The 20,274-nt window shown below is 39.3% G+C and overlaps 2 protein-coding genes across 2 annotated transcripts; both read left to right on the top strand.

Annotated features, from left to right (window-relative positions):
• Positions 1-3,542: 3,542 nt before the first annotated feature.
• Positions 3,543-8,821, top strand: LOC109236488 (monoacylglycerol lipase-like). The gene is made up of 7 exons (XM_019402674.1): positions 3,543-4,301; positions 5,344-5,382; positions 5,476-5,546; positions 7,577-7,641; positions 7,734-7,823; positions 7,912-8,004; positions 8,130-8,821. The coding sequence occupies exons 1-7, from the start codon at positions 3,874-3,876 to the stop codon at positions 8,529-8,531; spliced, it is 1,188 nt and encodes a 395-aa protein (XP_019258219.1). The 5' UTR covers positions 3,543-3,873; the 3' UTR covers positions 8,532-8,821.
• A 940-nt stretch (positions 8,822-9,761) lies between these two features.
• Positions 9,762-10,285, top strand: LOC109236477 (40S ribosomal protein S30-like). The gene has a single exon (XM_019402660.1). It carries the CDS (start codon positions 9,942-9,944, stop codon positions 10,128-10,130), a length of 189 nt encoding a protein of 62 aa, XP_019258205.1. The 5' UTR covers positions 9,762-9,941; the 3' UTR covers positions 10,131-10,285.
• Positions 10,286-20,274: the final 9,989 nt, after the last annotated feature.

Here is a 20,274-nt window from a genome sequence, read left to right as displayed (position 1 = left end):
CTCTAATTCTGCAATGGTTAATAGAGATCTAGCCAATAGAAAATTACATACCTAATGTCTCTATATGTCTAAGACTCTTAATTGCTCACATGCGTACCTAAAGTCTTGTTGTTGGTAATGATGATCATGTGTGAAAGTAAAAAGGGAAGCATGAAATTTGAAATACGGCCAAGTGCCAAGAATGACATTATTATTATGGCCACTAGTGCCAATAAATTGAAAAGATGTGAAAGAAGTCTGAAGTGAAATGATTGATAGAAAAAGGTAATGTCGCGCGAGATGGCTTAGCCGATCGGGCTGTGATCGGACGCCATGCCGCACGCATGGTGGTGATTGTGCTGGAAATTATAATTGAAGTTGTGATTGTGGTTGATGTCTCAAATGAGTCGGCCTAGCCGATCGGCCCGTGATCGGACTCCCTGTAAAGGTACGGTGGTATTGAGAATGATGGTATAATGGTACTAAAGATCTCCCAACCTAAAAACATGAAAATTTACTTGAAAACTTATGTGGTTCTTAACTTGATGTTTTGGTATTGTTAGAGGCTTCTATTGATTTCATGATTGTTCCTCCTTATATTACTATTTATTTTATTGAGATGGTGTTTAGTTATAAATACTAGTACTATTCGACATTATTAACATCCCTTTTGCCGAGGGCGCTGCATCTTTAATGGATGCAGGTGGTTCCACAGTAGGCAACATTGATCAATGATAGTAGTACACCCTCCTCCCAGCAGACTTGGTGAGCCCCACTTTATTCCGGGGTCATTTACTTTTATTTGTTATATATTCATGTTTTGAGGTATAGCCGGAGCCTTGTTGCCGGCACTTTCATTGTACTCTTTTGTATTTATTAGAGGCTCCATAGACATAGTGTGGGTTGTATGTTGGTATTGGGGAACGTCAAACAACTCATGTTGTGTGTAAATAACTTGTTTCACTTCAGACTATGGAAGTGCATGTATTTTGAGACATTAAAAATGAGGTAACTAATGGAATGATTTGGTATTGTATACATGATCTCTCTACTGTCTAACTAATGAAAATATGCCTTCTCTTGATCATGGGTGAGTTGGGTAGAAAGTAGCTAACAAGCTTGCTTGACCGGGTTAACTCGGTTGAGTGCCGGTCGCGCTCCGCGAGTTTGGGGCGTGACATACCCCATGTGTTAGATAATTTGATCTGTGATTTATATTAGAAAATATGTTTAGGCTATATGCCGGTACTTTTGGGACCCACAGATGTCGTTCTTTTACTGTTGAATTATTTTCTTAAATTGCAGTTATGTACTCAATCGCATTCATCCTTTGCGTATCGTATTTCAATCTCTGTTACCATTTATTGTTACATCATGTATCATTGTTTTGGGCTGATTGGCATGAGTGTGGTGAGCCCAAGAGACTGGAGAGATTGATGATTAAGTAAGGTCGAGGGCCTGTTTGTGAGTGATATTGATAGGACTAGGTTGCACGCCGTAGCGGGTACTATTGAATCATGATGGGATCGGGCTGCACGCCGCAGCAGGTATTATAGATTCATGATGGGAACGGACTGCGGCGCAATAGGTTTTATTAGCGCTTGGGCAGGATCCTCCCCTCCGGAGTCTGACATACCAGCAGTGAGCGCATGTAGCGTAAAATACTGAGTGGCTGAGTGTGATGTGTGAGAGTTGAGACAGACAGATTGAGTACTCTGAGAGTGCGAGTACGTGAGGTCATCATTGTGATGCATTACATGTGACATGAACATTGACATGTAGATATAGAGATGTAGCATTCCTCATATCAGTCATACTTGGCATATTTCATCCGTATTGAGTTTAATTTGTTAATTACTCGAAAGCATGTATACATTTCTGAACTGTCTACAAACTCATTATTGGATTTCTTTCTGAGTTATTACTGTTATTGTCTGAATTTGGACTGTACCTTTTTGAGCTCGTCATTGCGTTCAGCCCAAGGTTAGTCTTGTTACTTATTTAGTACATTGGTCGGTTATAATCATACTATACTATGCACTTCGTGTGCAGATCCAGGTACTTCGGGGCACGAGGTTGCTAGCTTTGGAGCTCTAGCTGTTCAGAGACTATTGAGGTAGCTGCCTTAGCGTCCGCAGACCTTAATTCTCCTTCTTTTTAGTTATTTGTACTGTTCTATCTTTCTAGACAGTGTTTAGCAGTCAAACTATGTTGTCATTTAGATGCTCATATACTCAGAGACAACCGGATTTTGGGGAATTTGGATTTAGTTGCGGTACCTTTTATCATTTATTGTGAGATTTTCACTATTAAGCTTATTTCATTATGTTTTAAACTCAAAGATGCTTGGTTATTTGTGATTGTCGGCTTGCCTAGTTTAGCGATAGGCGCTATCACGACATGTGAGATTTTGGGTCGTGACAAAGACTTATAAATAGAATTATGATGAGAAAAGTCTTACTTATACACATAACTAATATCACAATAAAAAATAGTTATAAAGGAAGAACTATATAACACAAATTAATAAATATTAAAAATATTGGCAGGTGTTTTATAAAAATAATAAAAGGCTTATATCCTTATATTTTTGATGAATTTAAAATTATAATTTAGTAAATAAATATTATATTATTTAAATTTTTAGTAAAATACAAATGAGAAAGCTAATCAAATATTACAAAAGAATGTACCAAAAGAGGGGGATAAAAATGATTTTATGATATTTATATTTTGAATTAAATAAAAAACAAAATAAAAATAAATAACACTCAAAATATTATTGATCAATTTGGACCATTGAAGAATTTTTAGTAGTATAACATAAGTTTAAATAAAATAAAAAAAATTCAGAGTAAGAAAATATATATCTATGTTATTTTAAAAGAGAAGTAGTATGAAAATATTAAGCCAATTGACAAGTTAATAAAAAGTCACATTAGTAAATATATAGTACTAAGTACTTGCTAATTTGATAAAGAATAAATAAGGATCAAACAATTATTTGATTACGATATGATATGTATCTTTTGATTTTGTATAGATTTTATTATATTTCTGCATATTATATTTAACATAAAATAACAACTAAAATTTATTTAAAAAAATATAATATATCAGATCATAATTATATAAAATTAATATTTTATTAATTTATTTGCGCATCGTACGGTTCAATACTAATACTAGTACTAGTATTAATACTAACAAAGGTGCTTGTTGGTAGAATCCAAGATACAACCTCCGTTAAAAACTAAAAAAAGATAAAAATGTTTATAGTACTCAAAAGGAAATAGGACAAGAAAACCTACGCTGACCGGCCCTCCGAATCACTTATATACGTGTCAATCACATCCCACTTCAGCGGTTAAGTAGTCATGATCTTTACCAAAGGACACGTGCCATGATATTCTCGTTCTCCAGAACACTGAACCAACCAACCAGAAACAAATCAAATCGCAGCATATTAAAACGTTTAGTTAGATGACACGTGGCTGTACTATCACATTGCGTGACACACCGTCTCTATTCTAATTCTTTCAAACCTTTTAATTTCTCCACACCAAGATTTTCCAATTTATTTGCAGAGAGCGAACAAAAGCCAAGAAAACTTACGCATTCCTAAAGTTTTATCATATAATCAAACCTTATCATAACCATTAACGTTGGATAAACCACAATTTCTCTTTCCTAGAAAGCTGAACTTTTTTTTTTGGGTGCAACGACAAATATCCCATTATATGATCCGCTTGATAATTTACGAACTGTTATACTGCAAGAATTAAACCCCATTGTGGAGCAAATATCAATACAAACACAAAGCCAAATTTGCATCTCCATCTTGAGAAATATTGATCAGAGCTGAAATTATTATAACCTGTAGCAAAAGAAGCAATGGCGGTTGAGGTAGGGAAGGCGAACGAAGCAACGATAATGCTGACTTCAGGGGCAAGCGGGAGAGTGAGTGCACTGTTCTCATTGCGCGTGTTGAGGAGTTTATGGCTGCTGCTCAATGCATTCTTGCTTCTATTTCTGCTGCCATTTCGTGGGCGGAGGCGAATGGCGCAAGAGAAGAGCAACGAGAAGGAGGCCGAAAAGGTTAAGATGGTGGAAAGGAAGGGGACTTTCTTGCGAGTGCCAGCGAAAATGGTGCCGTGGAAGAGCCTGGTAGATCAGGAAGTGGCGGCGAGGAGAGCCTTGGCGATAAGGCGAGTGCTTCAGGATGATGATAAGGAGACGGTGAGGGAATTTTCATGTTTTGGTACGTCAAGAGGAGACACCATGTTCACCCAGTCATGGACGCCAGCTACCACCAAAGTCAGGTATCTGATTAATTAATTAATTACTACTACAGCTTTCCAAATGATCAAGCAATCTTTTCCTTTGACTAATAATTAGTTCAAGTTACCTCATCTATCTAATTTTTTGTGGGAAGTCTTAGGATGTTTGATATATTTCGTTTTACGTTTCCATTTTTTGCCCATTAATGCAATGAACCTTCTAATGTAGCCAATGAGTTCAATTTCTGTGTTTGGGCAGTATCCAAAAGAACTTTTATACTCGCCTAAAGACAATATAACTATAGGAAATTGTCTATAATATGTGAAACTACTAGGTTAAAAAATAAGACATGTAATTGCTATAACACGTACGGGTTATATTACAACAGTATATCATTGTATATTAGTTAGCTAAATCTGTAGCGAATACCTTGTTGTGATGTTTAAGAGAGTGTAGAGATTTCATTTGAGGGTTGACTTGTGTTTTTGTACTTGTTTTTGGCTTATGGATAGGATGCTACTGCAATAGAAAATTACTTCATAAGGAAAAGTAATTACCGAGTATTTCAAGAAAGTATTGGCAAAAATACTACTGCATTACCTTATTCAATTGCTGTGACAACTTATTTTCTGATTGGATGGACTAGAACTTTTAGTTTTATTTACATCTATGTGGGGTAATTATGTTGTAAATAATTTGAGCTAACAAATAATTTAGCAGCCGACTTCAATTTTTCTTCCCTTTAGTAAGTTCGAGATGGCATGTTCTTTTATTGGCGCTTCTTCACTGCAACAACCGAAATGAGGTGGAGAAGAATGTATTCTCGACCCACTGTCACTTCAAGATTTGAAAGCCTGTTAGGACTAGCTGCAAAGTTACCTTTCATGACCCCAGTGCAATTCCCATCACCATCAATAAATTCTTTTAAGAGTTTTTATCTATGTCAAATACATAAAAATATTAGACTGTATGAAAGCAGTTTGTTATTTATTATTTTGCAGATTTGTACAAGTCCTGTATCAAAGTTTCAAACTTTTCGATAGAAGGAACAGTAGAGTTAACAATGTTGTTTACCTTGTGTAGGGGATTGGTTTTTATATTACATGGCCTGAATGAACACAGGTTTATATACTAGCCTTTGAAGAACTATTGTGGTTTCCACTTTGATTTTTCTGTTCATCATGTTAGAGACACCCGACATTCTTTCTGCTACAGTGGCAGGTATAATGACTTTGCCAAGAAGCTGAATGCAAGTGGCCTTAAAGTTTATGGAATGGATTGGATTGGTAAGTTCTGCCTTAGTGCAATTAGATTATTAGTATACCCTGGCTTGGAAAAACTCCCCCCCCCCCCCCCCCCCCCTCTTTTTTCCTTTGTGGTAATTCATTGATTCTGGTATCTTGCCTCTGTTTATTTCTTTTCCATGTCTATAAATGGATTCTAATAGGTACTCTTGATGTGTGTTCCAATCTCAGTTATATTCTCTTTCTGTTCTCCTTTTTCTTTCCTTCTGGATAGTTCTCAATGAGCCTTATTGTTAATTAGGCCACTTGTACCTCTTTTTCGTCTCTGTCCCTTGAGCCAGATTGTGTATAATGTTAGTTTCCATCACTACCTGAAACTTACTCATGTTTTTCGATCTACGTCATTCAAGTCCGAGTCTGAAGGCTCTTCTCTTCTTTAAGATTTTGTCATTTGTAATCATCTAGACTCTAACAAGATACTCTTGTTAAGGTTTCTGATATTCATTTTTAAGTTAGTTCTCCCCTGTGTCGATTTTTTTTTTTGTACTTCTACTAAATTACCTTGAACCATATTTTATACTTCATCTAGAAAGCTAAATTCTTCATGTATTTGTTGACTATGTTCTAATCTGATTCTCTCTAACCTGATGAAACTCATTGATACGAGATCTTTAGTTGCTTTCTCTATTATCCATGGTTTTAGCTGTACGTTTTACATCCATGGTTGAAAAGAAAGGAGAAGGGATAGGAGAGTATTATGCGGTGTACTCATCCGCATAGAAAGAGGAAGTGGTAGATGGAGTGATGTTTAAATAAAGAGCCTTCCTGTCATCCCTATGTAAGAACTGTGATAATCTCAAGCATCATTCATCAGTAGTCTGGCTATGAACTCTTGGGTAGATGTTTCAGTTAGGACTATCAACATGTAAAGATAGAAATCTCATTATTGGATTCTCTTTGTGGTCTTTCAAGTTCTAGTTATTATATCATTATCCTTGATACTGTTATCATTCTCGCAGATACTTTGATTTTCATACACTGGGCTTTATAAAAAGGATAAGAGGAAACACATCGATGTCAGGATGTCATCCGAGTGCGATTTATTAAATAACAAACTAGTTAACACATGGTTTCTACCTCTCTTCTTGGAGAAATCTAACTTTGGTAGGCTATCTAGCAATAGTAATAGTAGACCAGAGCAGGCCCCTTTCTCAGTTCTGCAATTCTGATATTCATTTGTTATATCAATCTTCAGAGGGGAAATGAAAACTAATTGTTTAGTTGCTGTTATTATGGTCTAGCAGTCACAGTCCTCAACTATGCACCTACATTTGCATGTTGCAGGAGTTGAATATTTCCCAACCAGGATTCCAGTTGTGAGAAAATTTAACAGGGGAAGCTCCTTCTCATAGTAAGCCTATCGACCTGAATTTTTTGCATCTGCCTTTGTGCGTAAAGGAATGACAGACAGAGGAAGTGGATTTCTGAAAACGCTGAACCTAAGCCATTAAATTGAATAGAAGTTCCCAAACTTTTTGTTTTTGAATTAATAAAGGCACAGTTCAAGTCCCAGTACTGCAATATGCTTCAGTATTGTATTTGATAGTTTTGCTGCCGCCAGTCTGCAGTCATATTATGTGCTACCTCTATGCAGTCAGATCGTGTGATCAAGGCCCAAGCTTGCTTGCACATCAATTAGGTTTTAGCCTAGGTGAATGGCTTTCCTTAGTTATCACACGTAAGCTAAACTGAAGTTGGCGTAAGCATAGATAATGACAATGCAAAGCTAAATACATTGACTATTTGGCTCCGTACATATACATTTCTTTTTCCCATACATACCCCACATAATCTTTGCCTTTTTCTTTGCTTCAACTTTTGGTTTCTTCTTGATTTTTCAATGTAGGTTTTTTGGCACCTTTAAGCGTATTTGAACTTTGCTATGTCTCTTTCTTTTATGAACAATTGTCATATTGGTTGATTTATTTCAGTAGTGAATAATAGTTCTATTCAGTTTTGGTTCTTTCCGAATATTTTGAGATTTTGCCTTCTAAAGTTTAAAGTTTGTGCAGGACACGGTGGAAGTGATGGGTTACATGCATACGTTCCTTCACTTGATGATGCTGTTAGTGACATGGTACGACAAGTTTTATTCATAATGTGGTTAAGCGAGAGACAATATTTTGAGGTAGAAGTGGTGCTTACCGACTTTTCTTCGATTTGGTGCAGAAGCAGTTTCTGTCAAAAATTTTAGCTGAAAATAGAGGACTTAAATGTTTTTGCTTTGGACATTCCACTGGTGCAGCCCTCGTCCTTAAGGTACTGTTGTGTTATAGGATTGTTTACTGTTTTATAACTGTAACTTCGTAGCGAAGACTGTGTTTGACTTCCCTTTATTGCCATGCAGGCATCACTTGATCCGAAAGTGAGTGCAAGGATATCTGGTGTTGTACTGACTTCACCTGCTGTGGGAGTACAACCAGCTCATCCAATTTTCACTGTAAGTGTTCGTTTTAAGTCAATTTCTGCGGATGTACCTCCATTTTCCACTAAGCATGGACATAATGTGGAGGTTAATATTTTGTTTCGAGCCTTACTATTTTAGAAGATACGTTTTTTATATAGGCACTTGCTCCAGTTGTCTCTTTTCTGATGCCAAGGTTTCAATTCAGTGCGGCAAACAAGGAGGGTGTGACAGTATCTAGGGATCCAAATGTTTTATTGGCCAAATACTCAGATCCATTAGTATTCACTGGAGCCATTAGGGTGAGAACTGGTTACGAGATCCTCCGGATCACTGCCTACTTGCAACAGAAGCTGAGCAGCTTCACAATGCCATTCCTGGTTCTTCATGGCACAGATGATGCAGTAACTGATCCAGAAGCCTCTAAGAAACTCTATGCAGAGGCTCTTTCCACCGACAAAAACATCAAGCTGTACGATGGGTTACTGCATGACCTGCTCTTTGAACCTGAGAGAGAAGAAATTATGAAGGAGATTATCGTATGGTTGAGTCAGAGGTTATGAGGTTGTTGAGGACTCGAGCAGTGACTCGTCCAGAAGAGGGGGATATTAAGTCCATTGAGGGCTTTACGTTAGAGGGAAGACTTTGAACTGAGCATAATAAATTTCAGCTCATTATTAAACTTGGCGAAGTTTGCACTTTTAGGTGTTATGTCATATAATATATGGGTCATTTGGCAAAGCATTAGCTATCCGTCGATGTTCAATTTCGTGTTTGTGATTTATCAATTCCCTCCCCTCGGCTGAGGGAAGTTTATTCTGTGGAGCTTTGAGGTGGGACTTCGTCCTCGCCATGATGCTTGGCAATGTTCTTACTCCTTTTTCTTTCAAGATGAAAGATTCCTTGTCTAACGCATATTAAATCCTAGCTTGCGACAGAATTTTATCTTTCGGGTATGTGAGGGAAATGTTTCCGTGAAATTCACAATTGCCTTGTTAGCAGTAGAACGTGTGGATTTTGTCTCAAATGCGTACATACATATTTCTTTGACAACATAAATAATATTAACGTCTGATTAAATTGTAGGACTAGAACAACGACTGTGTATCTATTAGTCTAGCGGAAGAGTTATTAGCATTAAGATAGTAGTCGAAGTCGCACTTCAATTGTTAGGAAACGAAGTTCGGTTCACGAACTAAATGTCTTTCAATGTGTGTTTATAGGAGAAAAAGACAGAAATATTTTCTCGGTTAATAGAGAAGAAGAGAGCAAGTTTCTTTTAATGGAGAAGTTAATCTTTAGTGAGTTTCACCCGATATCTTATACACTTTTGTTCAGAGGGTTGACGTTGTGATAACTTCCCTTAGCTACTTTAACTTATCTTCTCTTCACGGGCGACTCATGACGTAAAATCTAATTTCTCCTACTTCGCACATGGTGGGGTAGACCCAAATTAATATCATAGTAATTATCTGTAATTCATACTGATAAATAACTTGTGTCATCTGCGAGGAGCTATAATATTTTAAGGCATAATGGCTTCTGGCAACTTAAACTTGTAGAGCTTTTGAAAGCCGATTCACGAACTTTGAATTTTTTCATTTGAACACTCAAATTTGACAAAATGAGTACTAATAAACACATTATTATTTGGCGTAATGGCTTTCTGGCCACTTAAACTTGTAGAGTTTTTGAAAGCCGATACACAAACTTTGAATTTTCCCATTTGAACACTCCAACGTGATAAAATGAGTACTAATAAACACATCTGCCAGAGCGTGTTTATCAATTGCGCTGACATGTACAATACATCATGTTAAGCTATTTATTACTTGTCATGTATTATTTGTGGGTCTCATTTTTAAATACAAAAATGAAAGAAAAAAAAATCCTGAAACATACCCAATATTAATCTGTACGAGCAGCTTCAGACGCTCCTAACTTCTCCGGCGAACGGCGACTTAGATATCACCATGGGGAAAGTTCACGGATCACTTGCTCGTGCTGGTAAAGTGAGGGGACAAACTCCAAAAGTTGCTAAACAGGACAAGAAGAAGAAGCTTCGCGGCCGTGCTCACAAGAGGATGCAATACAACCGCAAATTCGTCACAGCAGTTGTTGATTTCGGGAAGAAGAGGCGCCCGAACTCATCCGAGAAGTAAATGAAGAAATGACTTTATTTTTAGGTAAAGAAAGTTGCTGAAGTTCAATGAGTTGTATTTGCAATTTGTTGCTTCTGAGAATACTCCAGACAATACAATGTTAGCACTATTATACAATTGGTTTCCGTAGTTAATAAAATGGGATAAGCAAGAATTCAATGGCCAAAGAATTGCTGCTGCTCTTTAAGAAATGGATTCAGGCAATTTTATGAATACATGAGTTAGAATCACATCCAACGGCCAATGCAGGGGAGGTCTTTTTTTCTTTTTTATTTTTCTTTTTTATTTATATTTTATTCTAATTCTAATTTTTTAAGTAAAAACAATACCATTCACGCGCCTTGGCAAGGTGATTTGCACACAGTTTAGCCATATCAGCTACAGTGCTTCCACATAGGCATGGTCAACGGTCAAAAGTATTTATTAGTACTTATTATGTCAAGTTTGAGTGTTCAAATGAAAAAATTCAAAGTTTGTGTATCGGCTTTCAAAAGCCCTACAAGTTTAAGTGGCCACGAAGCCATTACGCCATATTTTAAACCTATTAAAATTGTACAAAAACTTAATATAGAAATACATGCGGAAAGGATTCACTTTTGATACCCTAGAAACTTTGCATTACATAATTGCTTATTTGGACCCTCATCCTCGAAAGAGATGGATTCAAGTTCATGTATAATATTGTACTCATAATTATACTCGATATCTTCAAGGTAAGTGCAATGATCGACCTGTGAATACTAGTTGAATTATAAATTTTAGTTTTTTTTCTTTTTACTCGAATCTATCTGTTCTAAATCAATTATTCTTCTAGACATGTACTGTAGTGCCAAATCGCTCATGCGACCTGCGAGCCACAAAAGCTATTGGATAGGAGGACCAGGCTACATCCTCCTGCCTTTGCCAGATGAGGACCCCTATGACTTTATTGATCATTGCAGAGACTGACTGCGCAACATGGGAGTATTTGAGTCCCACGGGGTGGACTTCACAACATTTCAGTTGGAGGACAGGGTCCGTAGATGGTGGTAGTCCTATCTCCTTAGCGGACCAACATGTTCGCCTCCCTTGACTTGGGACCAGTTCACACGTCTCTTTCTTGAGAGATAAATTCCACCCTCTCAGAGGGAAGAGCTACGGGGTCAATTCGAGTGGCTCTAGCAAGGTCAGATGTCTGTAACTGATTATTAGGTGATATTCTCTAAGTTGTCTCGCCGTGCACTTATGATACTCTTCACCGATGCAGAGAGAGTACGAAGGTTTATTGCATGCTTGAACAATGCTATCCAAGTTACTATGGACCGAGAGATTGAGATGGGGACTCCTTACGAACAGGTTGTGGAGATAGCTCAAGGATCGAGGGTATCCGTCAGCAGGTCCGAGAGCATGCACCGATGGACAAGAGACCTTGATATTGTGAAGGGTTCAATGGTGCTCCATCTGGGGGCAAAGGTTAGTTTGTGAGGGGCCAGTCTAGCAGGACCACATATTCAGCACCACCGCCTTCCCAGGGTGCTCCAGTGCGTCCCTATTTTAGCGCCATTCCAGAGAGCTCCTACCGTCTACTGGCTATTTAGGTTTCTTCCAGTGGGTGTTCAGGTCCCTAGGGTCAGACCCAGGGTCATTCATCTTCCGCACCGAGAGGTTGCTATGAGTGCGGGAAGCTTGATCATATGAGGATATTTTGCCCCAGTCTTCGGGGCTAGGCAATACAGTAGGGCCATCAGCCCATGATCACCGCACCAGTCGTCCGGTCGACCAGAGGCGGAGGGCAGGTGGGTAGGGGTCGCCCTAGATGTGGAGGCCAGCCAGGTGGCGCTCCAACTAGGTTCTATGCCTTCCCAGCTGGACCAGATACAGTAGCCTCAGACGCCGTGATCATAAATATTATTTCTGTCTGTGGTAGGGATGCTTTGGTACTATTTGATCCAAGGTCTACATATTTGTATGTTTCATCTCTATTTTCTCATTATTTGGGTGTCTCTCGTGAGTCCTTGGCTTCTCCTGTATATGTGTCCACGCCAATAGGCGATTCTATTATTGTGGATTGGGTTTACCGGTCTTGTATTGTGACTTTCTTTGGCTATAAGACCTGAGCGAACCTTCTGTTGCTTGATATGACCAACTTTGGGGTCAACCTAGGCATGAACTGGTTGTCCCTGTACCATGACGTTCTTGATTGCCATGCCAAGATTGTTACCTTGGCGATGCTAGAGTTGCCTAGATTGGAGTGGAGGGGTTCATCTATCAATACAACTAGCCGGGTTATCTCTTTCTTGAAGGCTCGACATATGGTCGAGAAGGGTTGTTTGGCTTATCTGGTTTATGTTCGGGATACTTTTACAGAGACCCCAGCGATTGGTTCAGTGCCCGTGGTGCGCGAGTTGTCTGATGTGTTTCCTTCTGATCTACCAGGTATGCCACCTGATCATGATATCCATTTCAGCATTGATTTAGCGCTAGGTGCCTAGCCTATCTTTATTCCACCGTACCACATGGCTCTGAAAGAGTTGAAGGAGTTGAAGGAACAACTTGAGGAGTTGCTCATGAAGGGGCTCATCAGGCCGAGTGTCGCCTTGGGGTGCACCGGTATTATTTGTGCAAAAGAAGGATGGGAGTATGCGGATGTGCATATTGATTACCGCCAGTTGAACAAAGTTACCATTAAGATTAAGTACCCATTGTCGCACATTGATGATTTGCTTGACCCGTTTCATGGTGCCAGGGTGTTCCCTAAGATAAACTTGAGATCTGGGCATCAGCCGAAGATTCATACTTTTGATTTTCCGAAGACGGCTTTCTGGTCTAGGCATGGGCATTATGAGTTTCTAGTGATGTCCTTCAGCTTGACCAACGTCCCAACATCATTTATGGATTTGATGAACCGGGTGTTTAGACCATATCTTTACTCATTTGTCATTGTCTTTATTGATGGAATATTGATCTACTCTTGTAGTATGAAGGAGCACAAGCTTCATTTGAGAGTTGTGTTTAGACCTTGCGGGAACATACGCCATATGCTAAGTTCTCCAAGTGCGAGTTTTGGTTAGATTCTATGGCATTCTTGGGACATGTTGTATCAAGTGAGGGTATTAAGGTAGATCCCATAAAGATCGAGCCAGTCCAGAGTTGGCCTCGTCCTACCACAGCGACCGAGATTAGTAGCTTCTTGGGGTTAGCAGGTTATTATTATCGGTTCATGAAGGGCTTCTCATCAATTGAGGCACCTTTGACTAGATTGACCCAGAAGGGTTCTTCGTTCAGATGGTCCGATGATTGCGAGGCGAGCTTTCAGAAGATCAAGACCGCATTGACTACATCACTGGTGTTAGTGTTTTCCTCCGGTTCAGGGATGTATACTGTTTATTTTTATGCTTCGTGCGTTGGATCGGGTTGTGTATTGATGCAGGAGGCGCGAGTTATTGCATATGCTTCCCATCAACTGAAGTTCCATGAGAAGAATTACCTTGTACATTCATGCTCTCAAGATCTGGACGCATTATCTTTAAGGGGTGTCCTATGAGGTTTACACTGATCATCATAGCTTGCAACATTTGTTTAAGTAGATGGATCTTAATTTGAGGTAGCATAGGTGGATTGAGTTACTGAAGGACTATGATATTACCATCCTTTATCATCTGGGGAAGGCGAATGTTGTTGCGGATGCCTTAAGCATAAAGGCAGAGAGTATGGGTGGTTTGGCATTCATTTCGGCAGAGGAGAGGCCATTGGCTTTGGAGATTCAGTCCATGGCTAACAGACCTTTGAGGTTGGATATTTCAGAGCCTAGTCGAGTTTATGCATGTGTTTTAGCTTAGTCTTCACTATTTGAGCGGATCAAGGCTCATCAGTACGATGATCCGCACCATAGGGTGGTGCCAAGGAGGTTACTATCGGTGAGGATGGAGTTCTGCGACTTCAGGGTCGCCTATGTTAATGTTGATGACTTGAGGGAGAATATTCTAGAGGAGGCATACAATTCTCGGTATTCTATTCATCTAGGTGCTACAAAGATGTATTGCGACCTGAGGCAGCATTATTGTTGGAGGCGGATGAAGAAGGACATAGTTGAATATGTAGCGAGATGTCTAAATTGCTAGCAAGTTAAGTATGAGCACCAAAGGCCAGGTGGCCTATTTCAGCAGACGGTTATACCGGAGTGAAAATGGGAGCGCATCACTATGGACTTCGTAGTTGGGTTGCTGCGGGCGTTGAGGAAGTTTGATGCCGTTTGGGTCATTGTCGACACGCTGACCAAGTCGACACACTTTATTCCAGCTGTGACTACGTACTCTTCAGAGAGATTGGCCCAGATTTACATTCAAGAGATTGTCTAGTTACATGGTTTGCTTGTATCCATCATTTCAGATAGAGGCCATCAATTCACTTTGCATTTCTTGAGAGCGGTACAGAGTAAGTTGGGCACTCGGGTAGAGCTCAACACATCCTTCCATCCGCAAACCAACGGGAAGACAGAGCGGACAGTTCAGATTCTGGAGGATATGCTCAGAGCGTATGTGATTGAATTTGGAGGGCAGTGGGAAAATTCTTGCCCTTGGCCGAGTTTTGTTATAACAACAGTTATTAGTACAACATCGAGATGGCTCCATTTGAGGCTTAATATGGTTGGCTATGTCGTTCGCCCATCGGATGGTTTGAGCCCGGCGATGCTAGGTTATATGGCACTGATTTAGTAAAAGATGCCTTGGAGAATAATGTAATGTTGATTCAGGAGCGACTTCGCACAACACAGTCTAGATACAAGAGTTACCAGGATTAGAAGGCGCATGATTTATCATTTATGGTGGGCGAGAAGGATCTATTGAAAGTCTTGCCGATGAAGTGTATCATGAGGTTCGGAAAGAAGGGCAAGCTGAGTCCGAGATTTATTGGCCCATTTGAGGTGTTGAGACGAGTTTGGGAGGTTGCTTATGACCTTGCTTTGCCTCCCAGTCTATTGGGAGTTCATCCGGTCATCTATGTGTCTATGCTCCGAAAGTACCATGCCGACATGTCGCATGTGTTAGCTTATAACACAGTTCACCTAGATGAGAGTTTGGGTTATGAGGAGGAGCCAATTGCCATTGTTGACTAGCATGTTCGCCAGTTGAGGACTAAGAAGATTTCTATATTAAAGGTCCAGTGGAGGGGTCAACTAGTAAAGAAAGCAACTTGGGAGACCGATGAGGACATGCATAGCAGATATCCGCACTTATTCAGCACCCCGGGTATAATTCTAGACCCATTCGAGGACGCACGTTTATTTAAGAGTGGAGAATGTAACGACCCGACTGGTCGTTTTACTTTATAGATCCCTATTCCCCTAATTAAGACTCCCCGTATGTGCTTTTACTATTTTATGACCTGCGTGGATGGTTGGTTTGGGTTTGAAAGAGTTCGGGTTGAAATCGGAACACTTAGTTCCTTAATAGTGGCCTAAGATGACCAAGTTTGACTTGAGTCAATATTTTGAGTAAGCAACCTCCGAACCGGTATTTTATGGTTCCAATAGGTTTTTATGATAATTTTGGACATGGTCGTGTGTTCGGATTAATTTTCGGGTGAACCGGGAGCGTTTCCGCGCTTAATGTTGAAAGTTGGCGCATTGAAAATTTTCAAGTTCTTTAAATTTGGTTGGAGGTAGACTTTATTATCGAGGTCCGTTCGGGATTCTGAGCTTGGAAATAGGTCCGTATGGTGATTTATGACTTGTACGCAGAATATGGCGTCATTCCGAGTTGTCTAAGTATGATTTGGCGCGTTCAAATCTAGTTGAAGAAGTTTGAAGTTCATAAGTTGATCAATTTAGTTTTGGGGTACGATTCTTAGTTTCGATGATATTTTACGTGTTCCGAGGTTCGAGCAGGTCTGATTATTTTTATTGAGTTGTAGATACAGTTGGACGGGGTCCCGGATGGCTCGGGTGTATTTTGGACCACCTGGAGTTAAGTTCAAATTTCTTCTATATGTTGTTGTGATTTCCTTTACGGGTGCTGTATTGGTAAAAATAAATATTACACGTGGATTTATATGAGTGGTTGATATGATAAGACATGTGGATCAGTAAGAAAGCGACAATTGGAAAGATGCATTAAAAGAGGCACGAGTCATAATAGATACGAGCAAATCACCCACGAGAGGATAAGATAAGGTCACTCAAGTTTAAATGGTTATCTGAAGAGGTACTGGCGGAATAAATCAATACATTAAAAAGGAAAGATTCATGAATCATCAGTTAATGAGCTCGGACGTTACAGAATCTTCATAAACAGTTATAATTACCAATTATAACGTCTCATTAATGTCATTAATGCTCATAATGATTCGATCATAAAAGGGGAAAAACTTCGTACTTATAGACTCCTATTAAAGGGAAAGAGTTATCATTTGTGCGGACGCGTTCTAATTATTATTGGAATACGATTGCTTTCTTTTGCTTACTATTGGCCATTTTTGCTACCTCATATTTTAATTTCGTTTCTTATCAGTAAGTAAATATATAATTTCTTGATTATCAGTAGCCCGAGTACTTCTTAAAATAAGCTTTGACCGAATTATACAATTTTTGGTTAAATAAATCGTTCCGTTACTGGGAATCTGATAATCTTTTCACTTTCAAAATTCTTTTTTCTATCAAAAAATTATGTCGACTGCTAACGGCAACAACCAACAAAATCAGCAAAACTAGTTGAACCAGCAGAATTAACAAGGGGATGGAACTCCAGTCCCTTCACCCTGAAACTCTCCTCAACAGTCCCGAGAAGGGTCACCTGACAGATCAGCATCATATGCGAATGACCAACAAGGGGATGATCAAGCTATTGATGAAGCATTGAAGCAACTAATTGCAGAACAGGTCAACAATGCTCTTCAAGCATTTGTTAGTGGGTTGCCAACTGTACCATTAACTCCACCTCCGAATAACACCGCAACCATAGAAAATCCACGCGCAGGACTCACCAATTCGGGCAGTGGAGGAACTCCCAGCGAATCTCGCGATGGAAGGTCAGGTATTCCAGTTAATTCTGATTTACAAAGTTTAGTACTAACTTTGCAGAAACAGCTCAAGGAGTAGAAACATTGTATAGAGCAGATACTTGGTGTTCTACCCATAATTAAAGGAGTAGATATTGATAATATTCTCAACAACCCTAGAAGCCAAGTACCGCTCCTTTGCCAATTCCAAAAAAGTTTAAGATGCCCGATATCCCAAAGTATGATGGGACAACCGATCCACAAGATTATGTAACTGCATTTACAACTCGCGTGAAAGGCAACGACTTGACCAAGCAAGAGATTGAGTCAGTGCTGGTCAAAATATTTGGTGAAACACTCACAAAAGGAACATGGTATTCTCTTTTACCCGAAAATTCTATTGATTCTTTTGCTGAGCTTGCAGATTCATTTATAAAAGCACACTCGGGAGCTCAAAAAGTTGAAAAGAGGATGGAAGACATCTTCAAGATAATACAAGGAGATACAGAGCTGCTCAGGGAATTCGTGGATAGATTCCAGCGTGAAAGAATGATGTTACCACGCGTACCTGACAATTGGGCGGCTATGGCATTTGCAAGTAACCTAAATGAAAAAAGCCTAGAAGCACGATGAGACTCGAATAAAGCTTACGAGAATTCCCTGCAACAACTTGGAATGATGTTTACAACAGGTATAGTATGAAGCTGCGGATAGAAGAAGATACTATCACCTAGTCATGGGGAGATGAAAGAGTAAGTTCAAGGCGACCAGAAATTGAAAAAAGGTCCGGTAAGAACAGGTACGACCCTTAAATGGGACGAGCAGGAAGGGATTCATGTTATAAACAGGAGAACCCGAGGTACGGTTCCAGATCAAGGGATAGAGACGCGGGATCGTCATCCAAATTCGAAAAGGAGCGAGACACACGAGGCAGTGACAGAAATACAAAAGCGAAGATTGGTGGTTACAGTTTCAATTTCAGTACATCTGAGTTGGTAGCTGTTTTAAGAAGCATGGGAGATAAGGTCTAGTGGCCAAAAGAAATGAGATCGAACTGCAACAGAAGAAACCTAGATTTCTGGTGCGAATTTCATAATGGTCACAGTCATAAAACAACAGATTGCAGATTGCTACAAGGTGAAGTAGAGCACTTATTAAAACAAGGTTACTTAACCGATTTGTTTAGTGAGAAGGGTAAGCAAGCGTATATGAAGAATAGACAGAAGCCACCAAAACCTCCATCACCAAAAAGAACGGTTATTGTCATAAGCGGAGAGGAAGAGGTTAATGGTGTGACATATACGGCAGCAAAAAAGGTGTCAAAAATCACAGTCACCCACGGAAAGCGAGTTCGCCAAGTTTTGGAAGAAGACAGTATAACATTTGATGATGAAGATGGCGTGCTGATCCCACACAATGATGTACTGGTAATATCTTTATTTGTACATAATACTAATGTGAAACGAGTTTTGATGGATCCAGTTAGCTCTGTGAATATCATTTTATAAAGAGTGGTAAACGAAATGCAAGCTGATGAAAAATTGGTACCCAAAGCATGTACCTTATCTGGATTTGACAATTCAAGCATTGTTACAAAAGGGGAGATAATTCTCACCACATTTGTAGAAGGAGTAGTCAAGGATACATAATTTCAAGTGATAAATATGGACATGGCATACAATATGATTCTCGGCATACCCTGGATTCACGAGATGGATGCTATACCGTCTACTTTGCATCAGGTTATTAAGTTCCCTTCGCAGTGGGGAATTAGACAGATTCGTGGTGATCAACAGGCTTCTAGAAGTATCAGTTCAGTGGCGGATTCAATCATACAAAATGACGTTACAAATGAAAAATAGCAATTACAGAATTCAGTTGAGGGTTTAACAACTCAAACCTCAACGGGAGATGGACAAACGGATGTAGATTAAGGCCTGATACTACTTAAGAGCCAGAAGAAAACGAAAACATCAAAACAACAATTGAGGAACTCGAAGCTGTGGTGCTTTTTATACATTGGCCGAATAGAAAAGTTTACATCGGAACAAACCTAAGCCCAGAGATGAAAGGTAAGTTAATTGAATTCTTAAAAGCTAACGCAAATTGCTTTGCTTGGTCGCATTCAGATATGATAGGTATACCTCCGGAGGTGATGACCCATAAGCTGAATGAAGATCCAACACACCCGCCTGTCAAACAGAAAAAAAGGAAGCAAGGATCCTTTAAAAACTAGGTGATTTAGGATGAGGTACAAAAGCTTTTAAAAATCGGGTCTATCCGAGAGGTAAAATATCCTAATTGGCTAGCTAATACTGTAGTGGTACCTAAAAAGAATGGTAAGTGGCAAGTTTGTGTAGACTATACTGACTTGAATAAAGCTTGCCCTAAAGATTATTTTCCTTTACCACACATAAATTTTTTTAGATGCCTAATTAGGATATAATTAAATAAAAATGGATCCTTTAGATGAGGAAAAAACTTCCTTTATTACAGAAGGGGGACTTACTGTTATAAAGTCATGCCTTTCGATCAAAAGAATGTTGGAGCTACATACCAGAGGTTAGTCACGAAGATGTTTCAGGAGCATCTGGGAAAAACCATGGAAGTCTACATTGATGACATGATAGTCAAGTCAACACAGGTGGAAGATCACATCCAACATTTGTCGAACAAATTCAATATGAATTTAAATCCCGAAAAATGTGCATTTGGTGTGTCTTCAGGTAAGTTTTTAGGTTTCCTTGTTTCTAACCGAGGAATTGAAGTAAATCCAGCACAGATTAAAGCCATCAAAGAGATACCGGATATACTCATGAGCAAAAAAGAGGTGCAGAGGTTGACAGGTAGGATAACGGCATTAGGGAGGTTTATTTCTAAATATTCGGGGAAAAGTTTTAAGTTCTTTTCAGTATTGAATAAGCAAAGCCAATTTGAGTGGACCGAGGAGTGCCAACAAGCACTCAAAAATCTAAAAGCATACTTGTCAAACCCACCATTGCTGGCTAAACCAAAGGACGGAGAAAGGCTACTCATCTATCTCGCTGTTTCAGAAGTGGCGGTAAGCGCAGTATTAGTTCGGGAAGAAAAAGGTAAACAATCTCCAATTTATTATGTTAGCAAATCCTTATTGAATGCTTAAACTCGATATCCTCATTTAGAAAAATTT

The sequence above is a fragment of the Nicotiana attenuata genome, unplaced genomic scaffold (assembly GCF_001879085.1).
Source record: "Nicotiana attenuata strain UT unplaced genomic scaffold, NIATTr2, whole genome shotgun sequence".
Taxonomy (NCBI): domain Eukaryota; kingdom Viridiplantae; phylum Streptophyta; class Magnoliopsida; order Solanales; family Solanaceae; genus Nicotiana; species Nicotiana attenuata.
This window is presented reverse-complemented; position numbering and strand designations above follow the sequence as displayed.